This window comes from Haliotis cracherodii, unplaced genomic scaffold, assembly GCF_022045235.1.
Source record: "Haliotis cracherodii isolate W230 unplaced genomic scaffold, xgHalCrac1.p SCAF_9, whole genome shotgun sequence".
Taxonomy (NCBI): Eukaryota; Metazoa; Mollusca; class Gastropoda; order Lepetellida; family Haliotidae; genus Haliotis; species Haliotis cracherodii.
The window spans coordinates 30,314,689-30,339,661 of NW_027266343.1; the positions used below are offsets into that span (position 1 = coordinate 30,314,689).

The window sequence follows — 24,973 nt, forward strand, 5'->3', positions numbered from 1 at the left end:
CCCAAGTCAGCGAGCCTGCCCACCCAATCCCGTTACCCTCTCACGACAAGCATAGTCGCCATTTACGGCAGGCATGGATTGCTGAAGACTTATATTCTACCCCAGACCTTCACGTGTACATCTACTCTAGAGAGCGGCGTTGATCAAGGAGAGAGTCAACAATTTCTAGATACTTGTGTGTACATTCATTTGACATATGGACCACTTGTGAACATGTTCAAGATCCATTACATGCCACAGCCCCGTGAAGATCCGGTTTAAAATAGGTCTTCAGCAACCCATGCTTGTCGTAAGAGGCGACTTAAGGGATCGGGTGGTCAGGCACACGGACTTGGTTAATGCATGTCATCGTATCCCAATTGCGTAGATCGATGCTCATGATGTCAATCACTAGATTGTCTGGTCTAGGCTCGATTATTTACAGACCGCCGTCATATAGCTGGAATATCGTTGAGTGCGGCATTAAACAATATACATACAAATATACAAACAAACAAAACATGCCATAGCTACATAAAAAAGATCAGGTTGTCAGATGGGATCTTGCGGGTAGAGTTGAGGTTGGAGAATACGTTGCAGGATCCTGGTAGTACAAAGGGAGGCAAGTGTGTGTCACCCGTGCCTCTTGAGTCCGAGTGCGGAAATGACCTGCCAGATTCTGGCATGGCTAAGGGGCGCAACTCAGTGCCTCCTGAGTCGGAGAACGGTACTGGGGTGTTTTAGTGAGTGAGTGAGTGAGCTGGGTGTAAAACACTGCTTTGAACAATATTATGTCGCCTATATTCACCGTGCTCTGCAAGAGCCACGCTAATGCCCGTGAGCTTCACCAAGCCAGGAGTTAACAGGTTACAGGGTGGAAGAATACGCCTTCCTCAGGATATGAATCAAATCGCACAGGCAACAGGAGAAAACATCTTGTGCATGTGATGAAGAAGAAACGGGTCCAAATTTCAATCAATCGGAAGCTAAATAGATCCCGGGTGTGTAGACCACACGTGATGTTTACACGTTGACACGACGAAGTAACCTGAAGATCACTAGGAGAGTGTCAAACACGCTAGGTTTGGGCGGGACGAAGGGTCGTGTGTGGACACTACGGACACATGACTGGACAAGTACATTACATTGAGGGTAGCCACTGCGAGCTCATTCTAAGGGCGGCATATTTAGCATCACAAGGCATCTGTACACACAACCACACGTCTCAGGGACCTACCATTTGATATTCGGCGGAGTGGGGGTGGGGGTGGGGGTGTTGTCTGGAGAATTAGACATTTTCAAGACTTTTCTGGGACATTTGTTTTTAGACAACTCCACCCACTCCCATGAGTGAGTGAGTTGGGTTTAACGCCGCCTTTAACAGTAATCCAGTTATATCACGGCGTGTCAGCTTAATGTGGGAGGAAAGCCCGAAGTGATGCAGGTCTCAGACCATTAGCGCTTCGGTGAAACCCACGAACACGGGTATAGTGCTGACAAACCTAGAAACATACGGGATTCGAACCCAAAAGGCGTGTCTAAAGATCACAATTCTGCACAGCGAATCGCGGCGCCTTAGACGACTGGGCCACTGTATCGAGATTTAGTCAGTCTTTGTTTCATTTAGTGAGAGAGTCAGCCAGTTACTAAAATAAAACAAATGAAACGATTTTTAAATATATTGATGAATTGGTTCAGCTCTGTCTGTATGTCAATAAAGAAATATACTCAAGTCATAGCACTTAGTGAATTTATGACTGAGGCAAACCAGAGTTATAATCGATGTAATTATATATTAAACATATAATTAATCATTATAAAGGTTTCATTGCATGGCAACAAAGTTTGAATCAGATACCCGCGATCCCGATTTTGTTTTTCTTAAACCGCCGATGAGTGACTGAAAAATGTGGACTTTCGCATCAAGGTTTGTGGATTGCAGTCTATTGTCCAGTGTTTGAAATAAAAACAATTGCCTGGCTGCCATGGGGTCCCACAGACTTTATAAGCTGCAGGCCCTAACCAAACTCTTCTGTCCCTCATTTTTTAAAAAATGCAGCTTATTGTGACAAATAAGTCCACATTGTTTCTGCAGGCCATAAGCCGCCACACAAATTTGAAATTACGAGCCCGAAGCGACATCTACCTGCCACGGGCCTACGGGCTTGCGCTTTTGTCGAACACAGCTGTTGTCGTGTGGGGGCACTGTACGGTACACACGCTCTGACAGCCTGCCTCTTGGACTCTCGTGGTACAATGCAAGGATATATCAGTTTTTCACACGGGGGTGGGGATCGGGTGTGGTGGGAATTTTGTGATTTCTTTAATACGGGTGCTAGAGGAATATAAATAACAGAAAACAGTGTGTTATTGGTGGTCGTGTTTCAACGTTGAAAACATGTCCAACTTCTAAAGGTATATCGGTGAAATATGTTGACATGTACCCGATGACATGTGAAACCGTATTTAACTATTGAGACAGTTCGTCCTTATAAAGCATAACAATAAACACCACCACCAACACCATACTTATAACACCCCTTTAACAACGTATCGGCAATATCCGTATGCAAATACATATTTCGCAACCCCTCGCCATGACGACGACCTTTACAGGTGTTTCGAAACCACATGGTGATTATAAAGCTTCCCCTATTTCCTCCATTGAGTGCTCCGCTGACCCCGCCCATGATCGCGACTGGTCATTGACTGTTTAATCTGGGTCGCGGTATTGAAAGGACTCGAGGTTTGCACACACTTACGTCTCCATAAGAGAAAGCATGATGTGTGTATTTCGTTGCCTGATTATAAACATGTTATGTGGACGAAAGACGCCGTCACACCGTCAGTGTGATTCTCTTTAAACGATTTCAAGAATAAGGTGTCCACCAACGGCGATGTCAATTGACTTTTAAACCAAGGTATGTACAACACTTCCTAATGATTTTTGTCGTAGTTGTCGTTGTTGTGAAACACGTCGTTTATAGTAAAAGACTTAGATGGTGATACGATGAAGCAGATGTTTCTGAGATGAACGGTTGGGCAATCAAAGAAATTTTATTCACTAATGTTAATGATACAATATAATCATTTCAAGAATTATATTGGGATGGAAAACATTTTTCAATTTGATCCAAGCTATCGAGAAATGCTATAAGGGTGCGTTAAAACAATGTTTCCATCTTCCCGAGGTAAGGGAATTAGCTGATTTTAAAAGCCAAGTAGAAACTGGACTTTTACAGTCAGTTAACTTCCTTGGCTCGGGAAGATAAAAAACCTTCATAACGTAGGACCCTGTTATACCGGAAACCCCGGTATCCGGGCGAGTCTGTCGCCGAACATTGGACCGTTCAATGGCAGAAGCTCATGGTGGTCAATTAACTGAGAGACTGCACTGGCTCCAGTGTCGGTTGACCAGTCCAACACGGTATGTCTGCTTCGTGTGTGAGTAAAGCCCCAAGTAATGCGGATTAATATAGAATAAATAATCAATATTTGAGCCATACATAGCAACGATCCGGTGTACGATATCTACACTTTGCTGAAACCAACGTGCATAAGGATGGTGTTTGGGACCGACCACCAAACAAAAAAATATGCTTATGACTGTTGAAAACAAAAGAAATTGACTGCCACAAAAAATACATTGTTGCAAGGTGTGATAGTTTTAAAAAGAAAAATATCTGGTATTGTAGCCTAAGCTGAACAAATTTCTCATCTCGATTAAAAATCCCTGCCACCCCCCACCCCCACCCCTATATCCCCATCCCCACCCCCACAGAATATCAAATGGTCGGTCTCGTGTACGAGAACGATAGCGCAAAAAGCACTGGCAAACGTTCAATTACAACCTGTCGACAATATATCTACAACTGTAATGGCTAGTCAAATAGTCCATACATCACGCAAGGTAAACAGGCCCATCAATGTCATACCGTGAGCAGTCAGTGTCAGTGTTGCCCCCGCGTCTCAGTCTGGGTATTGGCACGTGAGATACCGTTATTTGACCGAGTCACTTGATACAGAAGTGGACTTGAGTCCGAAGTCCAGTGAATTCCGTCAGCCCGTCAGCGTCGTTACTGTTCGATTGAACCTCGAACATGACGTCAGAGTTTTAATCTCATTAAATTCGGATTTTGACTTCGATGTGGTACCTCTTTGCGTGAATATCTGGGGACATCCCTGTAGACGGCCGCGTGAGGTAAACCCTGAGTGAGCTATCATGCGTGGATTCTTTGCAGCTTTCTAATACGAGTCGGCTTCGTTTATTTATCCCATCGATTCGGAAATTTCGATTTGTACAAATGAAAGCCACAAAGGCACAAATGTACCTTCGATCGCACGGGTCAGAATGTATGAAATATCCACAACAACATAATGGTGCCGCTATCTCTACTTTCGGAACTTGTCGTTTGACTTCGTTCTCGAGATACAGATATCAGATATGCTGATTTGAATGCCTTGCTCACTCCGAGACGTTCGTCAGCAAATCGTGATATTGCGGGACAAGAGTGGGTGGCTCTATTTGCAGGTTACGGAAAAGGTCGAGTGGTGACGAATGGTACTAAGACTCCCTGTGGAGGAGTGAAATATGTAATCTTAACGAGATTGTAGAAGTTTCCCCAAGAATAAATTCTTTTGTCGTGCAGAAACCAGCAAGAAAATAATCTTTTACCTATACATAAATATCGCACCAGTTTGGTTAAACCAACGAGGTGGTTCATGAAGCGGACACGATAAAATTTGATTTGAACCTACGACCAGCGGATCCAGGCACGGTTAGGGCACGCGACTCAAAGCTGCGGCTGAGGTCCGGATGCCTCTTGCATGGTCCCTTGATTGGATCGCTAACCCTTAAACCCAAGTTCTAGTCCGTGTATTTGTCTGGTCTTGAGATAAAATTCATAGAGAAATTTGTTGATGGGAATACGAAGGACAAAACGGCACTGCTAGCCCTTCTGATCGATGTAGGTCCGCCTTTTACAAAACGATAATCTATTGCATTCCCCGTGTTTAGAAATCTTGCAACTGTGAAATATGATATTCTGTTTTATTTTTTCAGGGCAGCGGGATTATGAGCGAAAGTTATGACGTAAAAGTCCAAATCACTTATGACAGTGTGTCGTCACTAAATGAGCGATATGAAAAGGATAATAAGATATTCAAGAATAACTCTAAACACCCGCCTGAGAGTATGTGGCGCGTGCCTAATCACATTCGTTGTATTTCTGGAAATATTTTCAGTGTCAGAAATAACTGACAACGAATATATTCATATTTTCAACTCGGAAAAAGTTCCAAACGCCTCGCATAAAACCATACTTCTTTGGACTTCACTTTTCAATAACAACACATGGACACTGCCAAATTTAAACATACCCAGCTGTCCAAAGTATTACCCAAACAGATGTGAACTGACAACTGATCGAACACGCCTCGTCACAAGCGATGTGCTGCTATTTCACTCAGGGGACATTGATGAGCTGCCTTCGATTAGACGGACGGGTCAGATCTGGGTGATTTTCAATATGGAAGCTTTACCAAACATACGACAAAGTCTCAAACAGTTTAATGGTCTTTTCAATTGGACAACCTGGTACAGGACGGATTCAACTGTACCCATGGTATATGGGTATGCTCTGAAAAGGCCTCGAAGAGACAAAGAACTGTCAATAGATATATTCGCAGAAAAATCCAAAATGGCGTTTTGGGCAGCTAGTAATTGCGATGATCCAGTTCATCGATACAAGGTTGTGCATGAACTGAAGAAACATGTCGATGTGGATACGTATGGTCGATGTGGGGAATTGGTGTGTGATAAGTCTGATAAAGAGTGTTTTAAGAAGTTAACGGAATACAAGTTTGTACTTTCATTTGAGAACAGCCACTGTCGAGATTACGTGACGGAGAAGTATTGGTTGGCGCTGAGGAGGCGACAGATCCCTATTGTTTATGGTGGCGCTGATTACGAGTCCTTGGTACTTCCGCGCTCATATATCAACGTCAGAGATTTCACTAACCTATCAGCACTAGCGACATATATGATCAAGGTCGCTGCGAACAGAACGTTATACAACAGTTATTTTGATTGGATGAGGGAGTATGAACTGCCCCCGTGCAATCAGGAGTTTAACGAGCACTGTTTTGATTTGGAGTCCTATTTTTGTTCCCTGTGTGGAGCTCTGCATGATCGGACTACACCGTCCCAAGTGTACAGCAACCTGCACGGGTGGGCGACAAATGACCTTCCACAGTGTCAGGAGTTTTCAGTAAGTACCGAGCCTCTTTTCTTCTTTATATAGACCGCCTCCGTGGTCTAGTGGTAGAACGGAAGGTCCGGGGTTCGATCCTCGGCCGCGTCATACCAAAAGACGTTAAAAGATGGTACTTGTTGTCACCCTGTCTGACGCTCGGCATTAAGGGGCTAAAACAAGGACTGGTCGGCTCGGAGTCAGTATACTGTGTCTGAGTGGGGTATTCATGTTAAACTGCTGCATGGTATCTCAGTGTGCTAGCACTATAAATCGGCATCAGTTCGTATTAGTAAAGGCAGCCACACACACACACACGTGTATGCACGTCGCTATGTAAGTGCAATCATCTTGGACGCGACGTTAAACCCAACCCATCTCACCTCACCTCATCTTTTTATAAGTGAGTTCAAACACAAGCAAGAGCACAAAGACAATGAAGTCACCTAGCCCTTAGAATATGTGCATAAAATGAAGTTAATAAGTTAATGTAAATAGTGATATATTATATTTGATAGTGATGCACCAACATTTAAATATGGGTTGACTTCAGTATTTCAGGTTGTTCAACCCGTTCAGACTGCTGGGCGTATAGCCGGTGCCCCGAGGGAGGACCCTCGGACAAACGGTGCAATAGCGGTCTCCAGGGGGACATTCGTACTGATTACGCTACACAGTGATAACTTTGTCCACGAGTTTCGACAACAAAACATATGTACTTTGATCTATTTATTCTTAACTAGAATTGTTTCATCAAAACCAACATTTTTATCGACAACAACAACACACACTCATCAACATCATCAACACCAACAGACCCATGAGCAGACCCGTGAAGGTCCGGAGTAGAATAGATCTTGAGTAACCCTTGCGGGTGGTCAGGCTCGCTGACTTGGTTGATCGAAGCTCATGATGTCAATCACTAGATTGTCTGGTCCAGACACGATTATTTTACAGACCGCCGTCATATAGCTGGAATACTGCTAAGTGCGGCGTTACGCATCAAACAAACAAAACACTCATCAATATCATCAGCACCAACACACTCATCAACATCAACGACCTCATCAACATCAACGACCTCATCAACACCAACACACTCATCAACATCATCACACTCATCAACATCATCGACCTCATCAACACCAACACACTCATCAATATCAACGACCTCATTAACATCATCAACAACAACACACTCATCAACATCATCTACCTCATCAACACCAACACACGCATCAACATCATCAACACCAACACACTCATCAACATCAACGACCTCATCAACATCAATGACCTCATCAACACCAACCCACTCATCAACATCATCACACTCATCAACATCATCGACCTCATCAACACCAACACACTCATCAACATCATAACACTCACCAACACCAACCCACTCATCAACATCATCTACCTCATCAACACCAACACACTCATCAACATCATCGACCTCATCAACACCAACACATTCATCAACATCATCCTCATTAACATCATCAACACCAACACCGTCATCAACGCCACCGTCCATCATACCATCAACGCCACTGTCAATTCAAAAACCTAATTCAACATCATAATAATCATCATCATCATCATCATCAAAACCTAAATCAACATCAACTCCACCATCAATATTCTGATTCCTACAGAGTCGGTACTACTCTGTCTGTTATATTTGCATAAGTCGTCCTACAGGGTAAATGTCAATAAAGCATTAACCTTTGTCATCTACGAAGAGACAGGTTCCCAGTTCGTCTCGCAACCACTGGTTTCAACGTTGGCTCACCAGTACGTATATACATGTATCATGTGCGAAGAAGGCCTTAATCAATGTAATGTCTGTCTCGCAGAAAGTAGGAGCTTTTACACCGAATATATTTTTTGAATTATTTCATGCCCAAATCCAACCAATCTTGTTATATGGATCAGAAGTATGGGGATTTCAGCGATACGATAGTCTCGGAAAGCTACATCTTTTAGCCTGTAAAAAAAATCCTATCCGTTGGTCCATCAACACCCAATTGTATGGTCTGTGGCGAGTGTGGCAGATACTAGTTATATATCAACTCCCAAATTAGATGCTTGAAATACTGGTTTAATATTCCTGGAATGCATGAACGCCGAATCCCCGAACTTGTTTATCATATGCTTGTACCTTTAGACGACATGGGCATTGCATATTAGAATCCTTTTGTTTTCACATAGCTACGATTTGTATGGATAAACTAAGCAGTTGGTGATGTTAAACTCTTTTTGAAACAATTTCGTGAACAATCTATAAAATATGTTTTATCAGGAATGGCATTCCACTCTAGAAAACAGTTCAAAAACAGTTCTAGACTTGTATAGAACTTTAAGAGTCTCATTCAACCAGAAACATACTTATCTACATTAACACCAAGAACCCTCGACGTCCATTTATTCAATTTAGGCTCGGATTGTTAGATCTCATGATAAATGAAGGAAGAAAAATGTCCACTGAAAAGTCGAAGAGGCTGTGCCCAAGATGTCTTTCAGCTATAGAAAATGAAATTCATTATGCTTTTGTATGTCCTTATTTTTGTGATCTAAGAAACAAGTTTATACCAGGACGCTTATCCAGTACCTGCTTTTATTTCTCTTCTTTCTTCAAAAGATGATGCTGTCTAAATAAAACTGGCTATATATGTTAAACATGCAATTTCCCTCAGAAACAAATTGTTAAATTGAGTATATATCCAAATATGTAAACTATTTATTTGTAACTCTTTTGTATAAGGGCCGGAAGCCTTACATGCAATAAATATCTTTGACTTTGACTATTATATTTGTTTAGACAAATTCCATGTTGTAAGTGATGATGTCACACGATCTGCAAGAATAATACAGCTCGCAGGAAAGGCCATTCAGCTGAAACAGACTCAACAACTGAGGCACTGAAACATGACATCAGCAGGAACAGATCATCTGAATGTAGCAGCCATTCAATATACATCTTAATGGACTATAGCGACAGGCAGTTGGTGTTGCGGGTAAATCAATTAACTGTATATGAACACACACACAAGAAAAAATACTCATATATACAAAATATACAAAATATACAAAATATACAATTTTGCATATTTGGTATTTCCAAAATATACAATTTTGTATACTTGGTATTTCCAAAACTATACAATTTTGTATATATGGTTAGATTTTACCACTGCTTCATTGAATTTCTTCACCTCTTGCAAAGTTTACTAATGATACCGAACGGTATTATTATTGCATGTGACAATAATGCTTTAATACTATTTTCATTATGACAACTATATGATGTTATGAAATAATTTGTATTTCGTTATGTTTTACATAAGAAATAGAACATTTGTACAGATCTTAATAACAGTTTGATCAATATAAAATGCGTACGCCAGCTGTTTATGATCTATACATACAAGTAGTTGAAAGTAGTTTTAAACATTGACGGTAAAATGGATATATAATTAAACCGGAAAATATGAATATATACAATCTAAAAATATCACATTTTCGGATTAAGCAATTTATAATGTACAATTAAAGAGCATTTAAGAGACATTGCATTTAAACCATTACATATCTGTCTCTTGGCAACACAAACATCACATCTTTCTTTTTACATTTTCCGAGTAACTTTACGAATTTGCACTTGATACGTTGAATTGGCATGAACGATGCTGGACCATTGTCAATATGCATTGTCGGATGCCAGGCTTCGACTGGTTTACCACAGTGGTACTTCAATTCATCGGGAAGTTCCCGGTACCATCTCACTTCAGCAAGTAGATGTGGTTTGAGCTCCCCTGAGAGTTCTACGCTGTGGTGGATGTAGCGGAGCACTTTGCCGGGTCGTGGAGATATACTCCAGTCAATGTTGCCATAATTGTCTGACCAATACGCTAGTATATTGGACGAAGAGATTGATGCCCGTGCTGAACCAAACAGCGTGTGTCCTAGGTGAACAGTTTTCAAGTCTTTGTATGACGGCATCATGGAAATTTGAGAGGAAGTATACAATTTTAAATACATTTGTTTGAGATAAATGCCTTCTTCAATCGTGATACCACGCAGTTTGTATTTATTGAAGGAATACTTTTGAATGTCAGACCAACACGGTCCAGAATCTAAAAGACGCGAGGACAATCTCCATAGGTTTGTAACAGCGTTGTTGGTTGTGCCTAGCGTTCCAACCTTTGAACCAGAAACAAGCTCAGCAAATACTGGTTGAAGTGTTTCAGCAAGCTGGAAATCGTCTGAAAGTGTCAAGCCAAGCAGATGAGAGTGGCATACAAATCGCCGATTAAGCTGAAGTTCAATATTCTTATTGTTTGTGGGAATGTTCCCCATCATTCCATTGCAGCGTTCAAAGCTGAATAGCCAAAATGAATAGACTGGTCCAAAGTCAAAGATACATTCTATCATGTGGCCATGCAGATGCATGTTCGGCGTGATCTTTTCTTTTCCATAAAGGAGTTCAACAGAGGTACAGAAGCGCAACAGAAATGCATCTGCAATCTTGACATCCCTTTTCGTAACTACACGACAACACAGATATCGACAAGCTAGCACAAAGTAACGCCAACATTCCAAGTCTTCATCAGGTATAATGCCTTTCAAAGCGTATATAGAAAAGAGGAGAGTCCAGTTCTTGAATTGGTCAGCCGTAAAACCTGCAAACCCAGATGCAATTTCACGTGGCATTCTGCCAATATCACTTGGGCATTCTGCAACATCGATTTTGGTCTGAATTAATTCAAAGTCCTTATCAGCTAATACGCCATTTTCTTTCCATACATGCAACATGTGTTTCGCAGTTCCCATAAAAAGATTATGCATGGGATCGATCACCGACATGCGGATGATGTCAAAATATGATAGCTCAGATAGAACTGAATACCGTGTGCCATACAAACGTTCTAGCCTCTCACGTTCTGATTTTGTTGTACTGGAAGATATCTGTCTAACTTGGGCAATGTGGTTCTCGTGTGTCCTAGGTTGCCACTCGTCCCTATTAAAACCACTGTAGTCACGTTTTCCGAAATCACCAGGAAAGGTTTTAGAACACCGCGAACAACCTTTGATAGCAGCATGCCCGAGAAATCCACAAAGTTTTCGACACGCAGGTACATCACAACCTACACACATTAAGGCCAAACGAACTGTTCTACCTTGGCAAGTAAACCCAGCGCTCCAAGCGTCAATGAGTTCATCAACTAGTGGTTGAACAAATGTATTTGTGGGCGGCTCTTTCTTCATATGGGGAATAACACCGACCAGAATAATGTTTTCACGTTTGAAACGTTCTTCGCGTGGCAGGTTTAAAACGACCATATATAATACACCAACAGAATATTTCACATGTTTAAAGTGTTGAAACCAGTCAAGGTTCAGCATTAGGCCATAATTATCTCTTGTGGTGAGGAAATTCTCACTAAAGTTCTTCCAAATCTGACCATCGTAGACATCTGACAACGTGTCAGGTGACGAACTTCGAGATCGCCATAGTTCACATTTGGCTACAAAGCCAGATCGTGATATTAGGTCACGAATGGAATCTCTTAATGGCTTGTAATAATAAGATTTATATGGAATGAGACTCTTCGTTCTTTTTTTTCTGGCCTTCAAAGACCATAACACAGTCTGCATATGCATAAATAATATTGCAAGACGGGCAGACAACATAATGTACAAAGTTATTCTTGTCAAACTTCAAAAGCTTTTGCAATAGATAACCGCTGGTAGGGAACAGAGGAAGGACTACTGAAAGGGCTTCATAATGCGTGGCAGCAACGGTGAGCAGTCCATGAATGAACCGGAGAAGGACAGTTATAGCACTCGTCGATATGTAATATACTGACTGCCAAAGACAGAGAAATAAACACGACCAAAATACAAGCAGTCTTAAAAAAGTCGTGTTGTTACTAGGATCATCTGCTGCTTGTGGACATTTTGCCTCTCGTGGTTGAAAGCTCCGAAGAAGGTCTTTGATCTCTTCTTCGTCAAGGTAGACTTCTTCCTCTTCATCAATTTCTTCATCTACTTCCTCAACAGCAGAGAATTCTTCTTCGTACGTTTGGGTTTTTCATTTTCAGGCTCTTTATCGAGGTTGGTTGTACACAGTTTGATATGTCTGCTGTAATTGGCAGCAGAAAACGATTCATCACAGGTTGCGCAAAGCTTTCTCTTAGCCATGTCAACTATGAAAAGAGAAGAGAAAAGAGATCAAACCATCGTCAATACACTAGTTTATACCATAGCAATAAAATTCAGGATTATAATTCAAGGTTGCAGGGTTTGTATAGCGAAAGACTGCCGCTGTCTTAAGTAAATAGGTGTTAGAAAAAGCACTGTTTGTATAGCGAAAGGCTGCCGGTGTCTGAACTAAATAGGGGTTAGAAAAGGCACTGTTTGTATAGCGAAAGGCTGCCGCTGTCTGAACTAAATATGGGTTGGAAAAGCACTAATTGTATAGCGAAAAACTGCCGCTGTCTGAACTAGATCGGGGTTAGTGAAAGCACTGTTTATATAGCGAAAGGCTGCCGCTGTCTTAATCAAATAGGGGTTAGAAAAAGCACTGTTTTTTAGCGAAAGGCTGCCGCTGTCTGAACTAAATAGGGGTTATAAAAGCACTGTTTGTATAGCGAAAAACTGCCGCTGTCTGAACTAAATAGGGGTTAGAAAAAACACTGTTTGTGTAGCGAAAAACTGCCGCTGTCTGAACTAAATAGGGGTTAGAAAAAGCACTGTTTGTATAGCGAAAGGCTGCCGTTGTCTGAACTAAATATGGGTTGGAAAAGCACTAATTGTATAGCGAAAAACTGCCGCTGTCTGAACTAGATCGGGGTTAGTGAAAGCACTGTTTATATAGCGAAAGGCTGCCGCTGTCTTAATCAAATAGGGGTTAGAAAAAGCACTGTTTATATAGCGAAAGGCTGCCGCTGTCTGAACTAAATAGGGGTTATAAAAGCACTGTTTGTATAGCGAAAAACTGCCGCTGTCTGAACTAAATAGGGGTTAGAAAAAACACTGTTTGTGTAGCGAAAAACTGCCGCTGTCTGAACTAAATAGGGGTTAGAAAAAGCACTGTTTGTATAGCGAAAGGCTGCCGCTGTCTGAACTAAATAGGGGTTAGAAAAGCACTGTTTGTGTAGCGAAATACTGCCGCTGTCTGAACTAAATAGGGGTTAGAAAAAGCACTGTTTGTATAGCGAAAGGCTGCCGCTGTCTGAACTAAATAGGGGTTAGAAAAAGCACTGTTTGTATAGGGAAAGGCTGCCGCTGTCTGAACTAAATAGGGGTTAGAAAAAGCAGTGTTTGTATAGCGAAAGGCTGCCGCTGTCTGAACTAAATAGGGGTTAGAAAAAACACTGTTTGTATAGCGAAAGGCTGCCGCGGTCTGAACTAAATAGGGGTTAGAAAAGCACTGTTTGTATAGCGAAAAACTGCCGCTGTCTGAACTAAATAGGGGTTAGTGAAAGCACTGTTTGTGGAGCGAAAAACTGCCGCTGTCTGAACTAAATAGGGGTTAGAAAAAGCACTGTTTGTATAGCGAAAGGCTGCCGCTGTCTGAACTAAATAGGGGTTAGTGAAAGCACTGTTTGTGTAGCGAAAAACTGCCGCTGTCATAACTAAATAGGGGTTAGAAAAAGCACTGTTTGTATAGGGAAAGGCTGCCGCTGTCTGAACTAAATAGGGGTTAGAAAAAGCAGTGTTTGTATAGCGAAAAACTGCCGCTGTCATAACTAAATAGGGGTTAGAAAAAACACTGTTTGTATAGCGAAAGGCTGCCGCTGTCTGAACTAAATAGGGGTTAGAAAAGCACTGTTTGTATAGCGAAAGGCTGCTGCTGTCTGAACTAGATAGGGGTTAGTGAAAGCACTGTTTGTATAGCGAAAGGCTGCCGCTGTCTGAACTAAATAGGGGTTAGAAAAGCACTGTTTGTGTAGTGAAAAACTGCCGCTGTCTTAACTAAATAGGGGTTAGAAAAAGCACTGTTTGTATAGCGAAAGGCTGCCGCTGTCTGAATGCCATTTAGAAAATGGTCAAATGTAACAAATGTTATATTTGGGATAACACTTTCTTAGTAAAGTACAGAGTCCCGTCCACGATTAACTGTGGTAGTGAATGAAGTTGATTATGATGTGACCTCAAAAAGCTGAGTGAAACAAAATGTGATGTTTGACACATATGTTTAATTTGTAAAGGTATCTGAGGGCTCGTTTGCTATGCATCCTTGTGTTTGAAAGGTACATAAAACGTCCCGCATTTCAGGAGAAATATCAACAAACAGAAAGTCTTAATCCTCTGTTTTTTTCACAGATGTTTTACCTTTGGCATGGAAACAAATATGTACATGTTAACGTCGCTATATGACTGAACTATTGCAGTCAAATATTACTCGTCTCTCTCTAACAGCGGGGGGCGGGGGGGGGGGGGGGGGGGGGGGGTAGGTCGGGTAGCCTAGTGGTTAAAGCGTTCGCTCGTCACGTCGAATGCCCAGGTTCGATACCGACATGGGGGTACAGTGTGTGAAATCCATTTTTGGGTGTTCCCCACCCTGATATTGCTGGAATATTGTTTAAAGCGGCATAAACCATACTCACTCAATCACCAACAGAGGTGCCATGTCATTGTTAAACGTAAAGTGATTTCTGTAGCGGAGATAAAGCTACTGCGTTTTGAAATTTAATGTCCCACTGGTGAGTAGATACCTCTTATTTTAATTTGTTTCAAATGTATAAATAAAAGGGGACTACACAGGACCTTAGGATCTTAGAACCTTCCGATAGTGCAAACTGTACGTTGTTTGTCATAGGCATAAGCTATTTGCTTTTTGTTTACATTTGAGAATGCTCTTATCAAGATTTATTATAGTCGCCATAGACATTTTACGTTCGTTTCTTTCTCTCCGGAGTGTAGAATTCGAAATATGTCCAGATTCTAAAACTGGACGCGAAAAAAAGTTATATTTGTAAATAAGAGTATCGCTTGAAACTACTGTGGGCGTTTTGGGACACCCAGAGGTTAAAGCATTCGCTCGTCACACTGAAGACCCAGATTCCACTCCGATCATACAGACGATGTATGAAGCCCTTTTTGGCGTCCCCTGCCGTGGTATTGCTGGAATATTGTTCAAACGGCGTAAAACTCTACTCGTTCACCCTCGCATTCGTTGTTTGGCTCGCTAAGCAAACACATGGGCCAATACCTTAGACATTCGCAAAACACAAGTTCCCGAGGTTGTCCTCGGGTTGACTACACTTGTCTTTGTTGGGTCTTCTCCATGGTATTTCCTTTCTGTATACATTTGCGTGTCTTTTTAGTTTTGGGCGTACACTAGTTGCAAACACATTCCGTGACAGACAGGTGGACTTGTCACCCATGTCTTAAGGTGATTCCCCTCACAGCTTACCTCACAGTCGTCATTAGACAACATTAGCATGTGCAAGCAGATTAAATAATTTTTACTTTTTAAGTAAATGACAAAACCCCTGGTCTCTATGCTAACAGTTTATTGAATATCTTGGATATTTGAGATAAGGTGGCATCTTAAATACGTCTTAACTCGATGGTAACGTTCCCCTAACGTCTTTCTCAGTCAGCACAGACGTTATGGATCAACAAACGTGCCCCGTTTACCGACTGCTGGGATGTTCGCGAACTGGATAGCTTTAAAATTGCTAGCTCGTCGTACTGTCTTAGTTGTGACAATTTTGTCTCCATAGTTCTCTTCTGAGCAGCCTCGGCTCTTACCACTATTGTATGATGTCACGTCTACCTTGGGAGTACTGCTTTGAAGAGGGCACGCTACGACGGGTATTATGTTTGATCTACGATGACCTTTCTTTAGTATAGGTTGGAATGTCTTCCTCGTTCGATTTTCAAAATACTGGATAAACTTCCGGAACGTATACTTTCCATTCCATTGTCGTTATTTTAGGAAACGATAATGGCATGTCTGACTTTGTCTTGTTCAGACAAATTGCGACATGTGTGAGCTTGTTCTCCTCCGTCAAACAACCAACCAAAGCATAATTCAACACTGAGACATTTCATGATTTTACGTTTCATGATGCCAGCAAGGATTCAGTATACTTCATCGCACAAACAGCTTCAACTTCATCGCACAAACAGCCTCAACTTCATCGCACAAACAGCTTCAACTTCATCGCACAAACAGCTTCAACTTCATCCATCAAAACCTTCTGTAGCGTATTTTGCTTGACAATAACCCGCTTGGTTGCTTTCACATCATAGTGAAATCTGGTTATCGCAGCTTGCACACGTTGGTGTCTGTCTTTAAACCATGGGGGGTTGTACAACCCCTGTTATTGAGGAGATCAGCTGCTCGCATTACATAGCTCCATGTGTAGATAGTGGCTCTGTCATCTGTCACACTTTTTGAAATAGAATAAAATTGTTCCCTGACTTCCGTTAATATTTTCTCTAATAAATTCTCTCCTCACCATTTTTGACGGAAATACAATGCTCAGGTCATGAAGAGATAGTCTAACGCCCTAAAGTTTATCATAAGGACTAGCAACTACGAGAATTCTAGGAAAAGAGTAAATCAGAATGTCTTTTAAGTGAGCAGACTGACGATATTTGGCCAGAGATACTTTTCACACCACATCACAGCATACACTGTCCCACTTCCATTGGTTAAACTGATTTACATGTTTACCCAATCGTTTCTGCTCTGTGGGTGATGAAGATTTTAAAATCCGCTCGGCTGTGTCCCAGTCTCCAATTATCACCGCTTTGCTGTACATTTAATATTGTTCAGCACAGTTAACTTCCTTGTCATCGATATGAATGACAGTAGCGTAGTGTTGACTGAATGGAGAAAACTTGAAATAAAACAGTACGAGCCTACCTGTCATAATTGTTGCCATGATGACACGTTCGCACACACAAAAGTTTTCAGAACTGGTTTTTCTGGTGAAAGGCGGTTGAATGGACAGTCATATCTTGAAATAACTTGATTCAATATTGATTGGCTGTTGAAAGCGTAAAGCAACCTGACTGGTAAGAATACTTTTTCGCATCATCTATATAATTAACTGCTAAAATGATTGGTCCTATTTCACACAAGGTGAACAGAGATTGATTAGGTAGAACAGGGAAGGGTATTAACATGTGAAGGAAATATTCATTCACATGAAAGGTAGGATTCCACAGCCATTTTGTCATTTGAGCATCGACCTCTAATTGGCTTGTGTGGACTGCAGCCCAGACAGCGAATGGGACTTCTCCCAGAAGGCGCTGCCAAGTCAAACCCACCTAGAACTTTTCGGAGAATGTGAAGACTCACCCAACACTCACTGCAACCTTCTGCATTACCACCCGGATGTCAGAAGGGCTGTATTCCTGGAAACAGTGAGTGAGTAGTCTTTTACGCCGCTTTTAGCAATATTCCAGCAGTATCACGACCGGGGACACCAGAAATGGTCTTTACACATTGTTCCCATGTTGGCAATCGAACCCGGGTCTTCGGCGTGACGAACAGTTAAACCACAAGGCTACCCGACCGCCCCTCCTGGCTGCAAACCCGGGTTCCAAACCTAAGGCACCGAGAACAATTTGGAGTCGGACAACCTGTCACTTGAGATGCAAAGTCTGACGTTTCGAAAGCGAGGTCTGCATATTTGCCATGTTTTTCCTGAATCTTATCAATCACATTAGTGTCAAAAGAGACAGAAAATTCAATGATATAAATGATTTCATTGGGCTTATCAAAAAGGAGAAGATCAGGTTTGTTGGCCTGGATAGATCTGAGGCTGTATATTGGCCTATTCCAAAGAATTTTGTATTTATCATTTTCCATGACGCCCTCTACATTTTCTTGGTCGTACCATGGACGGACCTCTGTTTCAAAACCACAAGCATTGCGTAGACGGTAATAAAATGATACTGTGTTTTTGCTAAAGCTGGGCATCCACTGACAATGTGTTGGACAGTCTCATTTAATTCATTGCACAATCTACATTTCGTGTTTACATTATAATGCAAAATAACACATTGACGGTTTCGAGTGGGAAGTGACTGGTCCTGAGCAGCCAACAGAACGCCTTCTGTTTCACTTTTCGGACCGGCTGACTTCATCCAAGCGAAGGACTCTGCATGGTTGCTTGACTTCTCAACACAATGCACATAAACTCGATGCAGTGGTCGTTCAGACAGCCTCTCTTTGAAAAACTGAGTCTGGGCCGATTTGATATGGCACTTAGTTTGGTTGACACTCAATTCTGTACCGTCCAGCAGTACAGAATCATCATTATTATTATTATTAGTAGTAGTAGTAGTAGTAGTAGTAGTAGTAGTAGTAGTAGTTACAAGGATAGCTATAAAATATTTAAGATTTAACCCGTAGGAAGCGTTTTAAGACTCTCATGAGCTGGTGTGTTGGGAATGTCTAATGTATTTGCCCTGTTTGCGTAGCCAGCCAGCTTCACCCACCCAACAGCAACCCCATAGGGCACCTTTTAAGGTGCTGAAGGTCTACTAATTATTCTACTCCCGAGCACGAGCTAGACCAATGGTTAAATAGGTCGCGTTGGTGATCATTGCACTTATATAACTACGTGTGTGTTTGTTTGTTTGTGTGTGTGTGTGTGTGTGTGTGTGTGTGTGTGTGTGTGTGTGTGTGTGTGTGTCCGGACTAATGCCGGTTTTATTGTGCTATCCCACTGATATTTAGCAGAGCCGACCAGTCCTTGTTTTATCCCCTTTATCCCCGAAGTGTCAGGCAGGGTAACAACAAGTACCATACTTTAACTTATTTTGGTATTTAGACCATACTTTAACTTATTTTGGTATGACGCCTCCAGGTGATCGAACCACCGACCTTCCGTTCTCCGGGCCGACGCTCTATCCACCACACCACGGAGGCAGTCAATGGTTATATCATTCGTTCCTTACGCCGCACGCCTGGGTTTGGGTACAATGTGAGAAGTCTATTCTTGCTGTCCCCTGCCGTGATGTGGATGGAATATTGCTATTAGCGGCGTAAAAGCATACTCACTCACAGATGGTGATTCCGAGAGCACTGTTCACAACGCCCAGCCTATATCTCACTGCTTCCATTCGTCACCACTCGTATCTGTTCGTAACCTGCAAGAAGCATTCGTAACCAACTCGTGCCATTCCGGGACACGCCGCCTTCGTGTGTCACTCCTATCATGTGACGTTTTCTAGAAGGTTACGGAATGATGGGAGTGGCGACGATAGATTTTTGTAGGTTACGGAAAGAGACGAGTGATGACGAATGCTGCGAGATCATTCGTGTTGCACCGGAATGATTCGGAAAAGTCACGAATACCTGCTTCAACACACACGGGACAGTATTGCATGTTTCAGACAGAAGTTAATTACCCAATGTATCTAGGTGTGGTCTTGTGTGTCGGTAACAGGAGAGTTCTGTAAAGTTGGTTTCAGCTATCGCCCTTGATCAATTGACAAATAGAGATTCTCTTCCATGTTTGTTTTTTGTTTGTTGTTTAACGCCGCACTCAACAATATTCCAGCTATATGACGGTAGTCGGTATATAAACGAGTCTGGACCAGACAACCCAGTGATTGAGTCCCACGTACACAGACACACACGGACATAATAATTCTGAGATACATACTCAAACAATCCAATGTTCATTATCGGGGAGTATCTAGTATTTCAACCTACAATTAACCGGTACTCGCATCCATCGGGCCACCCACCTCATGCCGAGCTGGAAGAAGAAGGGGAACTGAACCCCGACCATCATTGGGAAGTCTGGCAAACACCATCGTGCTAACCAACCGCCGTGTCCTAAAGAAGGGTTTGTCTAAGTAGTGTTATTCAATCGTAAATCGAGTCCATATGGTTCTCCGGAAGTTTCATTCCAATAAACTGCGGGCAAAAGAAAGTTTACAACCATGTAGGATTGTGGCCAAAAAGAAAAAGAAACCAAATGGTTATTCGGTCGTAATGTGTTTGATACGGGTATCACAGATGTGTTTTGGACCTTATGTTTGAAATGTTCGGCGACTCTTTTCAGGCTAGTAGCGTTTCGTTAACGTTTGTAACTTTTGTTTATCAATTCCATTTTTCAAATTGTTGCCCGTTGTAATTTCAATCATTTTGAGATAAAGTTGCAGCGTGGAACAGACGTTTTACTTCTTGATTGCGAATTGATATAAATAAGTAAAAGAACGTTTGAAATCACTATTTCATTTTGAGGGTGCATTTTGTGCAAGTAAAACTGACGCAACTATGGATCATTATGTAAACTTATAGAGAAATGAGATAACATAACATGGTTACAGTCGGAGAAATCACTCGAATCTGTTACGGAAGTGGAATCAATCCGGAATTCTGAAGTATTATCCGGAATAGAATCCTATCCTTTCATTGGAGATTGCTCTTTCGTGGATGTACGTTTGGTTTCCCTCGAGCTTTTTGCCGAGAATTGTAACATTTAAAATTCCGACTGTCTCCCTCTGTTCCAAATGAGAGAGTGAGTATTTTTTACGCAATATTCCTGCAATATCACGACGGGGGACACCAGAAATGGCCTTCACACATTGTACCTGGGGCTTCGGCGTGACGAGAGAACGGGGCTACCCCGTTCCAAATAAATTAGCCAGCATTAAATAATCGCAGACGCCCGCAAATTTAAGACAAGTATGTTTGCCACCACTGCGTTATCTGAACGAATTATCATACTCTTATTTCAAATATATACAGTCAAGGTTGTTGGGCTGGACTCAGACATCAATGATACATGACTCAAAGGTACATATATATATATATATGTATTAGATTTAATATAATATTTTCAAGACATCCAACATGTTCAATATACATTTATGGTTGCGACAAACACCTGAGGAAAACATATTTTCTTTCAGTTTTAGGAAATTCTTTGGGTTTTTTCAGAATATCAAATGACAAATGCTTAAAAACGATAGAAATGCCTGAAAATGGGCAAATGATGTGACACACAGTCCTCCTGCAAGATCCGAGTGAGTGAGTGAGTGAGTGAGTGAGTGAGTGAGTTAGGTTTAACGCTGCTTTGAACAGTATTTCAGTAATACCACGGCGTGTCAGCTTGATGTGAGAGGATAGCCCGCAGTGATGCAGGTCTTAAGCGTTTACCACTTTGTTAAAACCCACAGGCACGGACTTGGTGCTGACAAACCTAGAAACATATTCGGGACGAACGGGGATTCGAACCAACGATCATAGGATTCTGGCGTGCCCAGGGACCCAACTCGGTTCAACGAATTGCGGCGTCTTATGATATACATGTTATCTGTGTCTTATATTCGCCATGGACAACGCGTCACTAGGTATATGTCGAGCCCGTAGTCTTAACAACAACATTTTTGCAGACTCCTTGTACGATCGGTTCGAGAAGTAATATATTAAAGGATTCAGCATTGAATTGACATAGCCTAGCCACACGACCAGTCCATACACCTTGTCTGATATTTTGTAGCCCAGGAATGGATTGGCCACGGTGACAATTTCCGACGGGAGCCAACATACGCTGAACGCTACCAGGATGATTCCAATGGTTTTGGCAGCTTTCAGTTCCTGCTTAACACTCTTTCCGCTGGTGCCGTTGTCGCTCACCGACAGAGTTCTGATCTGAACAGCTTGTTTTCTAGCCTCGTAGAAAATCTTGAGATAACACACCATGATTATAATGAGGCAAATTACAAATGTCATGAAAGTTGCAAGTGAATATGTTTTGTTGGCGAAAAAAGTACAGTGACCCATGGTTGAGCCTAAGGGCAATGCGCATGCGTACCAGTCCTCCAATCCGATTCGATAAAGCTCACTCATGATTGGTAGGAAGGAAAAGCCGATGGGAGCGATCCATGACGTCATTAGCATTAATATGACGCTTTTCTTTCCAACTCGTTCGTAGAAGAATGGGTAACTTACACTTAAACATCGGTCTATCGCCATGAATGACACGTGGAATATTGATAATGTACACAGGTAGACATCAAACGAATTCAACAATAAACACACGAAGTCGCCAATGTGCCACGTAAGGCTTGTATACATTAAGTATGTGCTAAGCGGCATTGGTCCAAGCGCTATTAAAAGGTCTGCGACCGCAAGGGAGAAAACCAAAATATTTGTTTTTGTTCTACGCGACCTGTTGAAGCAGACGATCATGATAACGAGGCTGTTATCCAAGATGGCAACCAGCGTAATTAGAACCATCAATGTGCATATAACTATCCTCGCTTCAAGCTGGAATCTCGTTGCTGGAGGAGGGCCCTCCAAGAGAATTCTTGCACATGCGTCGTCCGAAATAGTTCCCGATTTGTTCCCTAAGTCTAAACTATTGTTCATGTTGATTATTAGTGAAATCACATGTTGATGTGTTTGTGAATACGATATGGAAAACATTCGGAAAATGAAGCTCTGGCACACTACTTCCTGATTAGACTTTACCCTAGGGCAACAAAGACATCAGAGTTTGTTTTTGTGACGTCACAGAAAACGTGATCACACCCTCACAACATGACGGCGCATCTGATAAATCCAGATATGAAGATATGCCGTCAACGAAAGAGTCCTTCTAATTAATCGGAGTATTGTATTAGCGCGAGTAGAATCGTTACAAATCCACAGGAATTGACGTTAACAACTGACGTCATATCTCTTCAGGCAAATGTCCTTCGTTGAAGCAATCAATCATAGGGACTGTTAGCACAACAAACACAATTTTCGATTAGTCTTTTGATCACTTAAAGTGACCTACCTTCCTTGACGACCATCTGTCGCCACCAGGTGTCGCTGTCTTTCCTTCTGAATCACTTGGTGACTATTTACGCTCCAAGAAATCACTGCACGTTGTAATATTTTCTCCAAGTAAATGATCCAATAGCACACAATCAGCAATAAAATGCATGTTCAAAGCTGATGGTTACGTCCTCACAAGTGCAAGAGAACAATATATGGTATGGTTGCCGGGAAATCGTACGAAACACATCAGATCAACTCAAAGATAACCCGGTTATCACATGTCCAAAGCTGACACTTCATAACATTTAACATCCTTTCCAGGAGTACACGGAAATAGACTTATTACACCATACACACTGTTAATGGCACCACACACGTGCTTCCAATTGCTGTCCAGCTGCGCTCACGAATGCTCAATGGCTATTTGGATACCTCCATATAGTATATCCCACACAAGATGCTGTACTGTTATCCCGTTAGGGTTTACCACGTGTGGATCAGCTGTAATCAAACTGACTGGTCAGTGCTTTTGAGGTGAGAAATGGTCGATGGATAAGATTGCTCATACGGGAATGTTCCAACAATAGTCCGTTATCAGTATTGGTTTCCGAGCTCAACTTTCAGTGCATGGTTGATACTATTCAGGTCAGCTATGACGTAGAGAAATGGGTGATATATTTTTAATATGCACTAACGGTGATCATATTCCCCACTTTGAGTGTTATTGGTGGTACTGTTATTCAAGAGGAATGTTTGAGACATATCCTGGTTGCAGCAAGGTGATGGATTGAGGTGTCAGGCTCCATATATAAACAGCATGCCAGCAACACATTTTCAATTGCACTTGAGAACCTGTAAAATTATTGTCATTATTCAAATAGTCCCACTTTCAAAGCAGAAGATTTAGCTTTTCTTTGAAAGCAAGATATTGTACGTTTAGTTGCTTTAAAAGCTGGTGATAAGCTTTCACTAAATGAACTGATTTCCTTCTCCTTCAATAGCTGTTGGTTTACTTTCACTTTATAAGATATTCACAAAATAACTGGGGATAAATTTCCACTTAAAAGCCTCTAGATGTTATTCTATTGTAAACTCTCTTGACGTCCTTCGTCTCACAAAATGCTGAATTATTCCACATGAAAAAAATGTAGTAAAGTTCCACTGTTCCACGTAATCCTGCTCAGTGAGATCCCTTTGGAACACTTTTGATCACTTTTGATCACCTTTGAACACTTTTGATGGACTGGTGATGCAATTCCAATGTAATGACAGAAGAAACGCACAGAGCCCGAATCGCAGATTATTCTCTTAATGCAGACATTGGCTGTTATTCCTTCTGGAAACAATCCTCCGAACAAATTCAACTTTTTTCTTTGGAGACCACAAGCTCATATTATATTGAACTGGTCTTTCAACTTCTTGCGATCGCGTTAATCCAGAATACCCCAACGGTAATGAATCCTGAATGTGTCAGTGTCAAAATGCTGGGTCTTTTCACAACGTTCACATTTTCCTTGCATGCCTAGAAATGACATTCGTAAGAATTGCTTCAAAACTCCCGAGCAGGTTGTAAGTATACGGTAAACGGTGCCGCGTCTTAATTATTAATGATATACAAATTATAAACACTAACTCCCCAGCATACTCTTTCATACTGCATATGATATGCTCTAATTAGGGAAATCGGGAAATAACCCATCCATCATAACGCACACCATGTAATCAGCATTTACGTCCTGGTTAGATGTAGTAGCTTTTGGCTATGGATGAGGAGCTCAAACTATGTGGTGGTTTGAGGTAGAGATAACACATTGAAATGTCCATCACATGAGCGTGTTTTTCACGTGTTCCGTTGTTGTTTATTCCCCGTCATTTGTATGTATATCGATGTTTGGATTGAGGTTGTAAAATATCTGACATGTTAACAATGCCAGAGGCCAAGACACTCAAGGTGTCTAAATCGACACATGTTTACATC

At 41.7% G+C, this 24,973-nt stretch overlaps 3 protein-coding genes and 1 pseudogene across 3 annotated transcripts; 2 read left to right on the forward strand and 2 right to left on the reverse strand.

The window, feature by feature from the left end:
• The first annotated feature begins 5,111 nt into the window (after window positions 1-5,111).
• LOC139452070 (alpha-(1,3)-fucosyltransferase C-like) lies at window positions 5,112-6,825 on the forward strand. Its single transcript, XM_071233380.1, has 2 exons — window positions 5,112-6,248; window positions 6,784-6,825. The coding sequence occupies exons 1-2, from the start codon at window positions 5,112-5,114 to the stop codon at window positions 6,823-6,825; spliced, it is 1,179 nt and encodes a 392-aa protein (XP_071089481.1).
• A 225-nt stretch (window positions 6,826-7,050) lies between these two features.
• On the forward strand, window positions 7,051-7,806 carry LOC139451835 (probable basic-leucine zipper transcription factor S). Its single transcript, XM_071233135.1, has 2 exons — window positions 7,051-7,091; window positions 7,266-7,806. Exons 1-2 carry the CDS (start codon window positions 7,051-7,053, stop codon window positions 7,804-7,806), a joined length of 582 nt encoding a protein of 193 aa, XP_071089236.1.
• A 2,006-nt stretch (window positions 7,807-9,812) lies between these two features.
• LOC139451836 (uncharacterized) lies at window positions 9,813-17,143 on the reverse strand (annotated as a pseudogene).
• Window positions 17,144-21,476: 4,333 nt separating this feature from the next.
• LOC139452847 (trace amine-associated receptor 5-like) lies at window positions 21,477-22,974 on the reverse strand. The gene has a single exon (XM_071234481.1). It carries the CDS (start codon window positions 22,654-22,656, stop codon window positions 21,538-21,540), a length of 1,119 nt encoding a protein of 372 aa, XP_071090582.1. The 5' UTR covers window positions 22,657-22,974; the 3' UTR covers window positions 21,477-21,537.
• Window positions 22,975-24,973: the final 1,999 nt, after the last annotated feature.